General features: G+C 39.4%; 1 protein-coding gene across 4 annotated transcripts in view; it reads right to left on the bottom strand.

The window, feature by feature from the left end:
- Positions 1-15,711, bottom strand: part of MYO5A (myosin VA) — a 193,629-nt gene that overhangs the window by 88,560 nt on the left and 89,358 nt on the right. For all 4 annotated transcript variants that reach the window (XM_055319733.1, XM_055319734.1, XM_055319735.1 and 1 more), the window contains exons 6-9: positions 13,290-13,433; positions 10,874-10,955; positions 10,413-10,520; positions 8,531-8,637 (exon numbers count right to left, since the gene is read on the bottom strand). In XM_055319733.1, the coding sequence (XP_055175708.1) occupies positions 8,531-8,637; positions 10,413-10,520; positions 10,874-10,955; positions 13,290-13,433 (441 nt within the window). The remainder of the gene's footprint in view (positions 1-8,530; positions 8,638-10,412; positions 10,521-10,873; positions 10,956-13,289; positions 13,434-15,711) is intronic.

The raw sequence follows: 15,711 nt of genomic DNA, 5'->3' as shown, positions 1-15,711 counted from the left end.
GCAGTGATTCCTCTCTTTATATGAGCCCAAGGCTTTGTCTTTTGTACTCTACTTGGCTAAGAAAACCAAAGCTCATGGTCACCAGGTTCAGTAAATGCCCTAACTCCAGGGCTCTACTTCCTATTTTTACTTAGCTTCTGGCCTCTGAGTAGATTTTACATATTTATTAATTTTTAAAAAATATATAATTTATCATGGGGTGTCTGACTGGCTGAGTCAGCAGAACATGCAACTCTTGATCTCAAGGTTGTAAGTTCAAGCTCCACATTAGGTATAGAGATTACTAAAAAACAGAATCTTTAAAATATATATAAGTAGGGTGGCTGGCTCAGCAGCTGGGCACCTGCCTTCGGCTCAGGACATGATCCTGGAATTCCGGGATCAAGTACTACATAGGGCTCCCCAAAGGGGAGCCTGTTTCCCCCTCTGCTGATGTTTATGCCTGTGTCTCTCATGAATAAATAAATATTTTTAAAATATATATATATGTGTGTAATTTATCCAGTATGAAGATCAATCAGAGCACCTAGCTGAAAATTGCTGGAAGAGGAGGGGCAAGATGGCGGAAGAATAGGGTCTCCAAATCACCTTTCCCCACCAAATTACCTAGATAACCTTCAAATTATCCTGAAAATCTATGAATTCGGCCTGAGATTTAAAGACAGAACAGCTGGAATGCTACAGGGAGAAGAGTTCGCGCTTCTATCAAGGTAGGAAGATGGGGGGGAAAAAAGAAATAAAGGAACAAAAGGCATCCAAGGGGGAGGGGGCCCGCGAGGAGCCGGGCTGAGGCCGGGGCGAGTGTCCCCAGGACAGGAGAGCCCCGTCCCGGAGAAGCAGGAGCTGCACCAACCTTCCCGGGCAGAAAGGCCTCCCAGGGAGTTCGAGCAGGACCCCAGGAGGGCGGGGATGCCCTCGGGCTCCCTGGGACAGTAACAGAGGAACTGCGCCCTGGGGAGAGTGCGCCGAGCTCCCTGGAGGGCTGCAGCGGGCACAGCTGGACCCAGGAGCAGCTCAGAGGGGCTCGGGCGGCGGCTCCGCAGAGGGGGCTGCGCCGCTGGGAGCAGCTCGGAGGCGGCTCTGGCAGAGGAAGAGACTCGGTGCAGAGGAGGTGGTGCGGCTCCAGGAGCAGATCGGAGAGGCTCGGGCCACGGCTCCGCGGAGGGGGCTGTGCAGCCTGAGCGCGAATCCAACAGTGCAGGCCCGGGAGCACTGGGCCCTGGGACACAGCCCAGGATCCGGCCTACCACCGGAACAGGCAGAGGCCGGGAGGGCCCAGGATCGCAAGGACGCTCCTGCCCCGAGCTGAGCAGATCAGCAGCCCCGCCCCGGAGCCTCCAGGCCCTGCAGAGAGCTCTGTAGTTACTGCCGGAGCTGACTCCAGGGCTACAGAGCTGGCTGCCGCCACTGCGGTTGCCTCCTGGGGCCTCATAGGATAAACAACCCCCACTGAGCCCTGCACCAGGCAGGGGCAGAGCAGCTCCCCCAAGTGATAACACCTGAAAATCAGCACAACAGGCCCCTCCCCCAGAAGACCAGCCAGACGGACCAGTTCCAGGGGAAGTCAAGGGACTTAAAGTATACAGAATCAGAAGATACTCCCCCGTGGTTTGTTGTTGTTGTTGTTTTGTTGTTTTGCTTTTTGATTTGTTTCCTTCCTCCACCCTTTTTTCCCTTTCTTTCTTTTTCTTTCTTTTTTTTTTCTCCTTTTTTTCTTTTTTCTCTTTCTCTTTTCTTTCCTTCTTTCTCTCCTCTCTTTTTCTCCTTTTCCCAATACAACTTGCTTTTGGCCACTCTGCACTGAGCAAAATGACTAGAAGGAAAACCTCACCTCAAAAGAATCAGAAACAGTCCTCTCTCCCACAGAGTTACAAAATCTGGATTACAATTCAATGTCAGAAAGCCAGTTCAGAAGCACTATTATAAAGCTACTGGTGGCTCTAGAAAAAAGCATAAAGGACTCAAGAGACTTCATGACTGCAGAATTTAGAGCTAATCAAGCAGAAATTAAAAATCAATTGAATGAGATGCAATCCAAACTAGAAGTCCTAACGACAAGGGTTAACAAGGTGGAAGAACGAGTAACATAGAAGACAAGTTGATGGCAAAGAGGGAAACTGAGGAAAAAAGAGACAATTAAAAGACCATGAAGACAGATTAAGGGAAATAACTGAGAGCCTGAGGAAGAAAAACCTATGTTTAATTGGGGTTCCCGAGGGCGCCGAGAGGGCCAGAGGGCCAGAATATGTATTTGAACAAATCCTAGCTGAAAACTTTCCTAATCTGGGAAGGGAAACAGGCATTCAGATCCAGGAAATAGAGAGATCCCCCCCTAAAATCAATAAAAACCGTTCAACACCTCGACATTTAATAGTGAAGCTTGCAAATTCCAAAGATAAAGAGAAGATCCTTAAAGCAGCAAGAGACAAGAAATCCCTGACTTTTATGGGGAGGAGTATTAGGGTAACAGCAGACCTCTCCACAGAGACCTGGCAGGCCAGAAAGGGCTAGCAGGATATATTCAAGGTCCTAAATGAGAAGAACATGCAACCAAGAATACTTTATCCAGCAAGGCTCTCATTCAAAATGGAAGGAGAGATAAAGAGCTTCCAAGACAGGCAGGAACTGAAAGAATATGTGACCTCCAAACCAGCTCTGCAAGAAATTTTAAGGGGGACTCTTAAAATTCCCCTTTAAGAAGAAGTTCAGTGGAACAATCCACAAAAACAAGGACCAAATAGATATCATGGTGACACTAAACTCATATCTCTCAATAGTAACTCTGAACGTGAACGGGCTTAATGACCCCATTAAAAGGCACAGTGTTTCAGACTGGATAAAAAAACAGGACCCATCTATTTGCTGTCTACAAGAGACTCATTTTAGACAGAAGGACACCTACAGCTTGAAAATAAAAGGTTCGAGAACCATTTACCATTCAAATGGTCCTCAAAAGAAATCAGGGGTAGCCATCCTTATATCAGATAAACTAAAATTTACCCCGAAGACTGTAGTGAGAGATGAAGAGGGACACTATATCATATTTAAAGGATCTATCCAACAAGAGGACTTAACAATCCTCAATATATATGCCCCGAATGTGGGAGCTGCCAAATATATCAATCAATTAATAACCAAAGTGAAGAAATACTTAGATAATAATACACTTATACTTGGTGACTTCAATCTAGCTTTTTCTACCCTCGATAGGTCTTCTAAGCACATCTCCAAAGAAACGAGAGCTTTAAATGATACACTGGACCAGATGGATTTCACAGATATCTACAGAACTTTACATCCAAACTCAACTGAATACACATTCTTCTCAAGTGCACATGGAACTTTCTCCAGAATAGACCACATACTGGGTCACAAATCGGGTCTGATCCGATACCAAAAGATTGGGATTGTCCCCTGCATATTCTCAGACCATAATGCCTTGAAATTATAACTAAATCACAACAAGAAGTTTGGAAGGACCTCAAACACGTGGAGGTTAAGGACCATCCTACTAAAAGATGAAAGGGTCAACCAGGAAATTAAAGAAGAATTAAAAAGATTCATGGAAACTAATGAGAATGAAGATACAACCGTTCAAAATCTTTGGGATGCAGCAAAAGCAGTCCTAAGGGGGAAATACACTGCAATACAAGCATCCATTCAAACACTGGCAAGAACTCAAATACAAAAGCTAACCTTACACATAAAGGAGCTAGAGAAAAAACAGCAAATAGATCCTACACCCAGCAGAAGAAGAGAGTTAATAAAGATTCGAGCAGAACTCAACGAAATCGAGACCAGAAGAACTGTGGAACAGATCAACAGAACCAGGAGTTGGTTCTTTGAAAGAATTAATAAGATAGATAAACCATTAGCCAGCCTTATTAAAAAGAGAGAGAAGACTCAAATTAATAAAATCATGAATGAGAAAAGAGACATCACTACCAACACCAAGGAAATACAAACGATTTTAAAAACATATTATGAACAGCTATACGCCAATAAATTAGGCAATCTAGAAGAAATGGACGCATTCCTGGAAAGCCACAGACTACCAAAACTGGAACAGGAAGAAATAGAAAACCTGAACAGGCCAATAACCAGGGAGGAAATTGAAGCAGTCATCAAAAACCTCCCAAGACACAAAAGTCCAGGGCCAGATGGCTTCCCAAGGAAATTCTATCAAACGTTTAAAGAAGAAACTATACCTATTCTACTAAAGCTGTTTGGAAAGAGATGGAGTACTTCCAAATTCGTTCTATGAGGCCAGCATCACCTTAATTCCAAAACCAGACAAAGACCCCACCAAAAAGGAGAATTACAGACGAATATCCCTGATGAACATGGATGCAAAAATTCTCAACAAGATACTAGCCAATCGGATCCAACAATACATTAAGAAAATTACTCACCATGACCAAGTAGGATTTATCCCTGGGACACAAGCTGGTTCAACACTCGTAAAACAATCAATGTGATTCATCATATCAGCAAGAGAAAAACCAAGAACCATATGATCCTCTCATTAGATGCAGAGAAAGCATTTGACAAAATACAGCATCCATTCCTGATCAAAACTCTTCAGAGTGTAGGGATAGAGGGAACATTCCTCAACATCTTAAAAGCCATCTACGAAAAGCCCACAGCAAATATCATTCTCAATGGGGAAGCACTGGGAGCCTTTCCCCTAAGATCAGGAACAAGACAGAGATGTCCACTCTCACCACTGCTATTCAACATAGTACTGGAAGTCCTAGCCTCAGCAATCAGACAACAAAAAGACATTAAAGGCATTCAAATTGGCAAAGAAGTCAAACTCTCCCTCTTCGCCGATGACATGATACTCTACATAGAAAACCCAAAAGCCTCCACCCCAAGATTGCTAAAACTCATACAGCAATTTGGTAGCGTGGCAGGATACAAAATCAATGCCCAGAAATCAGTGGCATTTCTATACACTGATACTGAAGAAAGAGAAATTAAGGAGTCAATCCCATTTACAATTGCACCCAAAAGCATAAGATACCTAGGAATAAACCTAACCCTAAAAACTATAGAACACTTCTGAAAGAAATTGAGGAAGACACAAAGAGATGGAAAAATATTCCATGCTCATGGATTGGCAGAATTAATATTGTGAAAATGTCAATGTTACCCAGGGCAATTTACACGTTTAATGCAATCGCTATCAAAATATCATGGACTTTCTTCAGAGAGTTAGAACAAATTATTTTAAGATTTGTGTGGAATCAGAAAAGACCCCGAATAGCCAGGGGAATTTTAAAAAAGAAAACCATATCTGAGGGCATCACAATGCCAGATTTCAGGTTGTACTACAAAGCTGTGGTCATCAAGACAGTGTGGTACTGGCACAAAAACAGACAAACACACAGATCAATGGAACAGAATAGAGAACCCAGAAGTGGACCCTGAACTTTATGGTCAACTAATAATACTCGATAAAGGAGGAAAGACGATCCATTGGAAGAAACACAGTCTCTTCAATAAATGGTGCTGGGAAAATTGGACATCCACATGCAGAAGAATGAAACTAGACCACTCTCTTTCACCATACACAAAGATAAACTCAAAATGGATGAAAGATCTAAATGTGAGACAAGATTCCATCAAAATCCTAGAGGAGAACACAGGCAACACCCTTTTTGAACTCAGCCACAGCAACTTCTTGCAAGATACATCCACGAAGGCAAAAGAAAAGCAAAAATGAACTATTGGGACTTCATCAAGATAAGAAGCTTTTGCACAGCAAAGGATACAGTCAACAAAACTAAAAGGCAACCTACAGAATGGGAGAAGATATTTGCAAATGACCTATCAGATAAAGGGCTAGTTTCCAAAATCTATAAAGAACTTATTAAACTCAACAGCAAAGAAACAAACAATCCAATCATGAAATGGGCAAAAGACATGAAGAGAAATCTCACAGAGGAAGACATAGACATGGCCAACACACACATGAGAAAATGCTCTGCATCACTTGCCATCAGGGAAATACAAATCAAAACCACAATGAGATACCACCTCACACCAGTGAGAATGGGGAAAATTAACAAGGCAGGAAACCACAAATGTTGGAGAGGATGCGGAGAAAAGGGAACCCTCTTACACTGTTGGTGGGAATGTGAACTGCTGCAGCCACTCTGGAAAACTGTGTGGAGGTTCCTCAAAGAGTTAAAAACAGACCTGCCCTATGACCCAGTAATTGCACTGTTGGGGATTTACCCCAAAGATACAGATGCAATGAAATGCCGGGACACCTGCACCCCGATGTTTATAGCAGCAATGGCCACAATAGCCAAACTGTGGAAGGTGCCTCGGTGTCCATCGAAAGATGAATGGATAAAGAAGATGTGGTTTATGTATACAATGGAATATTACTCAGCCATTAGAAATGACAAATACCCACCATTTGCTTCAACGTGGATGGAACTGGAGGGTATTATGCTGAGTGAAATAAGTCAATCGAGAAGGACAAACATTATATGTTCTCATTCATTTGGGGAATATAAATAATAGTGAAAGGGAATAGAAGGGAAGGGAGAAGACATGTGTGGGAAATATCAGAAAGGGAGACAGAACATAAAGACTCCTAACTCTGGGAAACGAACTAGGGGTGGTAGAAGGGGAGGAGGGCGGGGGGTGGGGGTGAATGGGTGACGGGCACTGAGGAGGGCACTTGACGGGTTGAGCACTGGGTGTTATTTTGTTTGTTGGTAAATGAACACCAATAAAAAATAAATTAATTTTTAAAAAATTAAATAAATAAATAAATAAATAGAAAAACAAAAAACAAAAAAAGAGTTGGTCCACATCTGAAAACTAGTAGGACAAGGGGGATTGGAATTTGGGACCCAAGCCACGGACACTGCAGCAATTCCAGGATAGATAACAAGGGGTTTTGCCAAGATAGTAGCAATTTACGTGCAGAGGAAGAAACAAATTTAAGAGTAATTTAATAGGCAGAATTGTAGGAATGTTGGCTACAGAGTAGGGAAGGGAAAAGGTAGAGTCCTAGTTTTCTGGAATGGGTGCCTGAGCAATATTGAGGTCTCTGTATTATCACTATGGTTGAGTTGGAATGAAATGCTTTGGTTTGTGCTGTCACTGTTGTTATTTTATTTGCAGACCACCCTGACACATCCCCATCTCACATAATACAATGGTGGGACTAGCATGTGGATCAAAGGGTAAAGGTACAAACGGTAATCAGAATAAAAATTACACTTTAATAATAATGGTAGGAAATTTGACGAAATAAACAACAGTATTACAACTTAAAGATCAAATCTGATGAAATAAACAATATTACAATGTAAAGACCATATGTGAAAATATTTTGGGGATTACACTAAAATAATGATAATTAGAGAAGTTTATACTTATTAAATTATCCCAATATATCAAAATTAGTGTCATTTCACATGTAATCGAAATAAATATTATTAACAAAAAGAAAAGAAAAGAAAAGAAAAGAAAAGAAAAGAAAAGAAAAGAAAAGAAAAGAAAAGAAAAGAAAATTGCTGGAAAAGAAAGTCTCATTTTACAGACAAGGAAAGTGAGGTTCAGAGAAGCTAAGTAATTCACCCAGATTAAACAGTAAAGTAGGGACTGAATCCAGGCAGAGACTGAAATGTGCATTTCAAAACTAACATCTCATTTATACAAATTTAAGTCAGTCACAAATTAATCTACATGTAGATCTGCTAAAAATCAACTTGGATATCTGAAGAATGAAACATAAATCTTATTTTTTTTTTTGAAACAAATCTTAAGACTTTCCTATCACAATCTTGAGGAAGCAGGATGGAAAAAGAATTACATTAAAACTTCTTCCACTCTAATAAAGTTTAAAAATACCTATAATATGTATGTATATATGTGTGCGCATGCATATGCATGTGCTTTTTATATTTGATGATGGTGATCAGGAAATATTGCAAATCATAAATGCCCAATGAGGACAATCTGAGACTACCAGGTTTTGTTACAATTTAAACAAACATTTCATATGGAATTGGGTTTTAATTCTCAGTGTGCAGTTATCGCTATTCATGCAAGAATACGCAAATCTTAGTGAAGATACCCAAGCCCCCAGCCATCTAGTTCCTCTTCTCAGGAGTAACAACTGCTAATAGTTGTTTCAATAAATTTTAAGCCATATTACAACTCCATAGCTGAAGACACAAAGTTTTCAATAGTTGGTACTTGTGCCATGGGCCAAATGAACCCTCCTCCCTAGATGGCCCCAATACAAGTTTCATATTGAATACTTCCCACCTCTGTTCATATGGACCAGATGTGTATCCACGTTCTCTCTTCTCTCTTAGCCCTAACACACACAATCACTGTGCACCAGGGATTAGCATCCATATTTTTTACCTTCAGTTCAAGATTCTACTTGGAATAATTTATCTGATAATGTTAGTAGAGAAACTTCAAATACACTGCTTCCTTAAAGAATCAACAAAACTGAAATACAAGCTATCACACTAAGCACATTCTAACTTACAGGTATTGTGCAGCTATCTGAATCCCGAGATGTAAATGCAACATTGCCTAAGTGAAGGATGCCAGCAAGTATTCGGAAAATTCCCATCTGATAAGACTCACTAATTCCTGAAACAACAGAAAAATGAACAAGTGATTACAAACTATTACAGGAGACAATTTTAAACCTGTTGTTAACTCTTGAATATTGCCATATGTGCAGATGGTAGATGGTACATGCCATAGTTAACAACATTCATCTTTGTTGACATGAACACATAAAACAAGGCAGGATCGTGATTGGGAGCATGGGATGCAAGAACTGGGCTCAAGGGCTGGCTTTGCTTCTGACCTGCCATCTCATCTGGTTAGGTAACATCACCCTTTTATGTTTCAGTTTTGAGATATGAGAAGAGTAGTGACTGTCTCCAAAGGCATCCATGAACATTAATAAGAAAATGCATGTAGTCATGCAATATACTTAGCACACTATGGGACACATAATAAATGCTAAACAAATTATCATCATTATCATACACTGGATTTAAGTATTTTCTTAACATTATAACCTTTTCTATTTTTTCTATTCCAAATGCAAGCTATCGCCCAATAAGGCTATTTTAAGTCAGATTATTTTAATTACTTCTTCTAACTACAGACCAAGTGTAAATTAAAGAGTTTGCAAGATTAGAAGTGTTTGGGCTCGTGTTATACCCAGCCTGATGAGGGAATACTGAAATGCAGTATTGGAGCAGCAACTAAAGGACGAGGCAGTATGAGAAAGCTGTACAGCCCCTGGTGTTTTATCAGATCTGGCTTCATTTTTCAACAAGGTAAGAATTTCCTGAATATTAGATATAATTATGTGGAAGTAAAAATAGTAAAATTACTTCCAAACATGTAATCATATACAGGATAATTGAAAGTTGATCTAATAATGAATGTTTTTCCTATCTCCTAATTATGGCTTTTCAAATTTGTAATTTTCTATTTACAAATATATTTAGCCCTAGAAGTATAGCAGTATTTTTTAAACTTAATGTGCAAATGAATCACCAGTGGATCATGTTAATATACAGATTCTGATTCAGTAGGTCTGAGATAAAACGTAAGTTTCTGAATTTTTGCAAGCTTCATTATGGTCCTGGACCATACTCTATATAGCAATGCTTTTAAATTAAATTAACTCAACTCATAGTACTTATCAAAATACCATCACATGCTTTTAGTTATTTATATTTTGAGGTTGTTAAAATAAATAATTCGCCACTAAAAGTTGTACACTACAGTTCTAAAGACTGATTTACTTGTATGTAGACTCCATATTTTTTAAATCTCAGAAACTAGACAGTGACATCTGAGCCATTCTTAAAACAGTGGAAAAATATACATGTAATACAATGTTTTGTCACTACACCAGCTCAACCATATTTCCCAACGACAAAAGACCAAAACAAATAAACAAACAAAAAACAAAAGTCAAAAATAAAAAGCAAAACCCTACAAAATGTGAGCTTGTTCAGGAACCCATTTCATTCAGCCTTAGGTTTCAGATTTTGTGAAAATTTAAACAAAAAAATTACAGTTAGTTCTACCTCCCCTAAGACCCCCAATTTGTTTTAAACAGCTTTACTGAAGGATGATTTGCACACCATAAAATTCACCTGATTTAAGTACAATTCAGTGATTAGTTGTACAACCATTACTACAAACTGATTTTACAATAGTTCCCATCACCCCAAAATAAAACATCATGTTCATTTGCTGTCCAAAGGTGTTTTATAAAGAATGAACGTTCAATCTCCCAACACTCACCAAGTAATACAAAGCTGAGCCAACATTCCAAAGATTGTTTGAATCAGAGAACTACTGCTCATAAGAGCTCAAAAATAAAATTATGTTACCTAGCAAAGTGCACGCCTGCCTGGTATGTGCCATCTCCTTGGTATCATCAACTCCTTCGATCACGGGACTGCCACCCTGCTTCGTGTAATTAAAGTTATCTGCATTTCCTACAATTAATGAAAATAAAAGATTTGCAGTCTATGAAAAAGCCTTGGCTTCTACCCTTACGTTCACTCTAATGTAGAGGCAGTGATAGCATAGTCAAGTGCACTGAGTCTGGAGTTCAACTGCCTGAGTACTCATCAGTCATCTTAAACTCAACTCATGGCCAATTTTGCTCCATGTATGCAGCTATTCACCCCGTCCCCATCCCTAGGTTATCATGAAGCCAACTGTAGACTTCTTATCATTTTATTCATAAATATCTTAGGATGAGATAATCTCCTTTTTAATAGGTTTATGAACTCAGGAATTAACAGAAAGCAGTATCAGAACGATAAATCTAATACCATATTCATACCTAATCGCAGCATTTTAAATTCAGGTAACTTTGCTGAAGCACAAAGCTGATAGAAGATATGATAGTTTCTCTCCTCTTCTGCCTTTGAAATAAGAAGAGTTTTCAATTATAGCATTTTAACCTAAAACTCAGAAAATTCAATCGTAAAATAATTTTTTAAAGATTTATTTATTTGAGAAAGAGAGAGGAAAAAAAGCAGGGGGAGGGGCAGAGGGAGAAAAATCGCAAGCAGACTCCCCACTGAGCAAAAGCCTGACTTGGAGTTGGATACCACAACCCTGAGATCATGACCTAAGCAGAAATCAAGAGTCAGACACTTAACCAACTGAGCCACTCAGGCACCTCCATAAAATAAATATTTAATTATCTTGATGCAAGAAGTTGTCCCTTCCCAAATTTTCTAATACAGGTTTATCATCTTATGATTTATTAGCCAAGTGCAAATATATATATGAATGTGTACCTGTTAGTCACATTCAACAAAAAATATCTGATAATGATGCTTTTGAAGTAAAGAACAGCTTGATATATGCCACTGTCATAAATGATTACCCTTGGGGAAAATTAAAACCATGTTTTTGAAATACAGGTATCCCCTGCTTTTCTTTTTTTTTTTTAATTTTATTTATTTATTCATGAGAGACACAGAGAGAGAGAGAGAGAGAGACAGAGACAAAGGCAGAGGGAGAAGCAGGCTCCAAGCAGGGAGCCTGACATGGGACTCGATCCCAGGTCTCCAGGATCACACCCCAGGCTGAAGGCGGCGCTAAATGGCTGAGCCACCTGGCTACCCGCCCCTGCTTTTCTGAAGTTTGCATTATACCATGTCATTCTAGCAAAAGGCTTACATTAATACCTGTTTTGCTAACCAAAAGAAATCCAGAGAGTATTTTTTAAAGAAAAGCAAAAAATAGTGTTTAGTGTTTATTTTGCGGAAAGCCACTAGAGGCAGGACACCCCCGACAGCAACCATGAGACCACATCTTCGCATCAAGTTGCCATAGCTTTCAACTGTGTCTGTGAGCATCTGTTAGCAAGATGTATCCTAAGGTATAAGAAAAACCTAAGGGAGGTTATTTTTGGGGTCTGAGGATGCTCAGAAACTTTCTCATATAAATTAATGGTATGTTTTTCCTCACTTTATACCATTTCAGCCTATAAAAGGTTTCATAGGACCAATCTACTTCTGGAAAGGGGGATAAACCTGTACTCAATATTTTCTCACAGTACCACTCAGGTTCATGGTCTTCCTAACACTTTAGATGAAAAAGAATATTCTATCTTTGCCATATGTCAGATCAGATCATCTACTGTGGTTGTTTGTAAGAGATCCACAAATGTTGGGACACCTGGGTGGCTCAGCAGTTGAGTATCTGCCTTCAGTTCAGGGCGTGATCCTGGGGTCCTGGGATCAAGTCCCATATCAGGCTTCCTACAATAGAGCCTGCTTCTCCTTCTGCCTATGTTTCTGCCTCTCTCTCTGTCTCTCATGAATAAATAAATAAAATCTTAAAAAAAAATAAATCATGTACAATTTTAACATAACAGTATTTTTTTTCATAACAGTATTTTCTGACAGTCTTTTCTCCACATACATACTTTAAAAATGCAACTGTAATAATATTGTTTATACAAAACTGAATCCCTATACTCCACCAATCATATCCTTGAATTCTGCAGTGTATTTAGTTGACTAAAGAACAGTGTGGCCTGAAGGTCAGGTTTGATGCTCAACAGAACCTTATGTCTGGAAAAGGAGACTATTTATCTTCATTACATTATTCTATCTAAATAATAATAAGATTCTAAGAGAGGAGAAAGAAGAAAAGAAGACAAGTAACTAAGTTCAAACTGTAGCTCACTGAAACACATGACCCAATGTCTTCCCTATCAACTGGGAAATATGAGAGTTAAGACTAAACTAGTAACACCTCTTAGGTTGCCTAGGTGGCACAGTCAGTTAGACTCCGACTCTTGGTTTTGGCTCAGATCATGATCTCAGGGTTGTGGGATGGAGATTCATGTCAGCCTGTGCACAGCACTGAATCTGCTTGGCATTTTCTCTCTCCTGCCCCTCCCCCTACTCATGTACACTCTCTAAAATAAATAAAAAAATACAATCTCAAAAAAACAAACAGCACCTCTTTTAACTAAGTTTTTTCCACGACAATCTGCAGGAAAAAGTCAAAATCATTAAACCTAAACCAGTGCCCATTCCCATAGATTATTAGTCTAATAGATACTGCCCTGCCTCTGACAGGTACCAGTTTACGTATTTCTGTCCAAATGCAGTCTGTAGCAATACTGTCATAATATGCTCAAGAGTATCTGTAAATAAAATACATACCAGCAAGCATGAGCTCTGGAATTACATGGCAATCTAACACAAATATGTACGTGTACCCGCCCGGCTTACCTGGAATACCACTCTGGATTTCTCTAAAAGGTAAGTTCTCATATTGGCACCAATGATTCGATATCTCTTATCAAAACCAATTTCAATATACTTCCCAAAACGACTGCTATTATCATTCCTGGTTGTCTTAGCATTTCCAATGGACTAAGAAGGGGAAAAAAATAATATTTTAGAAGTACAGTTCATGACATGACATTTACAGAGTCTGTTCAGGGAGAGAAAGGACACAATGTAACACAGCACTTTAAAACTGATTCTTTTAAGAAGAGAACCAATCTTGCCCCTGCAGGCACCAGTGTGTGCTTTGCCCACTGTACAACCACACAGTTACCCACTAATAGTTCATATCTGCCTTCTTATTCTCACACAAACTATCTTCAGACACAGTAAATCTGAGCCCAGTGGCTGGGAGATTTTCACAGTGTTTATGGTATTGGAACACGCTCATTCAGGTCAATAAAAAAGGAAATGGACAGGACTGCCGAAGCATAAGCCCTCTTAGTTACACACTCGGGTTTGCATTTCCTGAGAACTCAGCCTGTTTTATGTAAATAAGCTGGTTAAAACAAATAAATGTCTTTATGGAAATGTTGTTTGGTGTTGAATCTCTTTAGCTAGAAGTTTCTATCATCTTATCCTGTGACAACAAAGGCCCAGTTGGATTAGCAGAATCTTAGTAAGTTACCGCTCAGGTCAAAGCCATTTTCAGAAACCAGACATAGTAAAATTTGCCTTTGGATTTTGATAGCTGTGTCTAACTTGTAAAACACCTGCTATAGATTTCAGAGAATGTAACTTTCTGGTACAGTTTTTATATACTTTTAAAAATTAAATAATGTATATACTACTTATTGACTTAGGTAACAGCCATCTAGAAATTTTTCTTCCAAGGCAAAGAAAAAACATGGTGTAGAGAAGCAAGTAGTCATATAATATATTGTATTAAATGTTTAATGAAACATTATACATAAGATTACTATAATTTACTTGTGCAAAGCTCCAGACAATTAGGACTAGTATATTGAACTATATTGAAACCATAGCAGAGAGAAAGACAGGAAAATACTCTGGAGTGTTAAAAAAAAAAAAAAAGATATGCAAACATAAGTGATGAAAAACAATAACAACACAGCCACAAAAAAATCAACTCATCAGATCCTCTGATCAAAGAAAGTATATTTCATTCTCTGAAATACAGGGCAGGTATTGTCCTATTTTGCTCTGGCAGTGAGAACACTGCTACATTTCAGATTAACATTTTAAACGGAAAGAATGACAGAAAGCTATCCTCCCAGCAAAGTAAGAGTAATGTAGCCTTAGACAATTTAACAATACATTTACTTAGATATTCCCGTTCTTTTTTTTTTAAGATTTTATTTATTTATTCATGAGAGACAGAGAGAGAGACAGAGAGAGAGAGAGAGAGAGAGAGAGAAAGAGGCAGAGACATAGGGAGAAGGAGAAGCAGGCTCCATGCAGGGAGCCTGATGTGGGACTCGATCCCAGGTCTCCTGGATCACACCCCAGGCCGAAGGCAGATGCTTAACCGCTGAACCACCCAGGCATCCCAATTCCCGTTCTTGATATGACAAAAAGTACAACATAAAGTCTCCATATATTCCAATTATTCTTATCTAGAAAAGAAAATTAAAGTACAAGGTTTTCTTTCAACACAATATTCTGTCAAAGAGCAGAGGAAAAAGATGTAGTAATTGTGGCAGTAATAGTCACCAAGGGTTTATCAGGCATTGTCCTGAGTACCTTCCTGCCAGCAAGTAAGCAAGCTAGCAAAGGGGGGGGGCCACAGCTTCTCCTCCCTGACTCTATTCCACCTTCCATACTTCCATATGCCACCCCTTTCCTATCTACTCAAGAGTGGAGGTCAGAGTGGTTGAGCTGCCAAAACAATACTACACCCTGTAAGAAGCAACAGTGAGTAGGCCAGGGTTGAAACAGACCCTCCTCTCTGTCTTTGAGTAAAAGGTATTTACATATAGAGCAAAGAGTGGTAGAAGGAGCAAATACCTCGGTATTAGACCAGGCCCTCCTACCATCTTGGCAACATTTCATCCTCTGAGGAGCAGTGCCTCCAATTGAAAACTGATTAGTTTAAATGACTCTAGGCAGATGCTTGGGTGGCTCAGCAGTTGAGCATCTGCTTTTGGCTCAGGGCGTGATCCTGAAGTTCCGGGATTGAGTCCCATATCATGCTCCCTGCATGGAGCCTGCTTCTCTCTCTGCCTCTGTCTCTACCTCTCTCTGTGTGTCTCTCATGAATAAATAAATAAAACATTTTTTAAAATATAGATAAGCTCTAGGTTCCTTTTCAAAACTAGAATTATATGATTATAAGCCTTGAACCTGATAAGGAAAGAAGGTTCTACACATAAACAATACTTTTTGTCCATTCCCCCTAATTGCT

The sequence above is a fragment of the Nyctereutes procyonoides genome, unplaced genomic scaffold (genome assembly GCF_905146905.1).
Source record: "Nyctereutes procyonoides isolate TBG_1078 unplaced genomic scaffold, NYPRO_anot_genome, whole genome shotgun sequence".
NCBI lineage: Eukaryota > Metazoa > Chordata > Mammalia > Carnivora > Canidae > Nyctereutes > Nyctereutes procyonoides.
The sequence above is the reverse complement of the archived record's forward strand: the minus strand, read 5'-3'. Positions and strand labels throughout refer to the sequence as shown.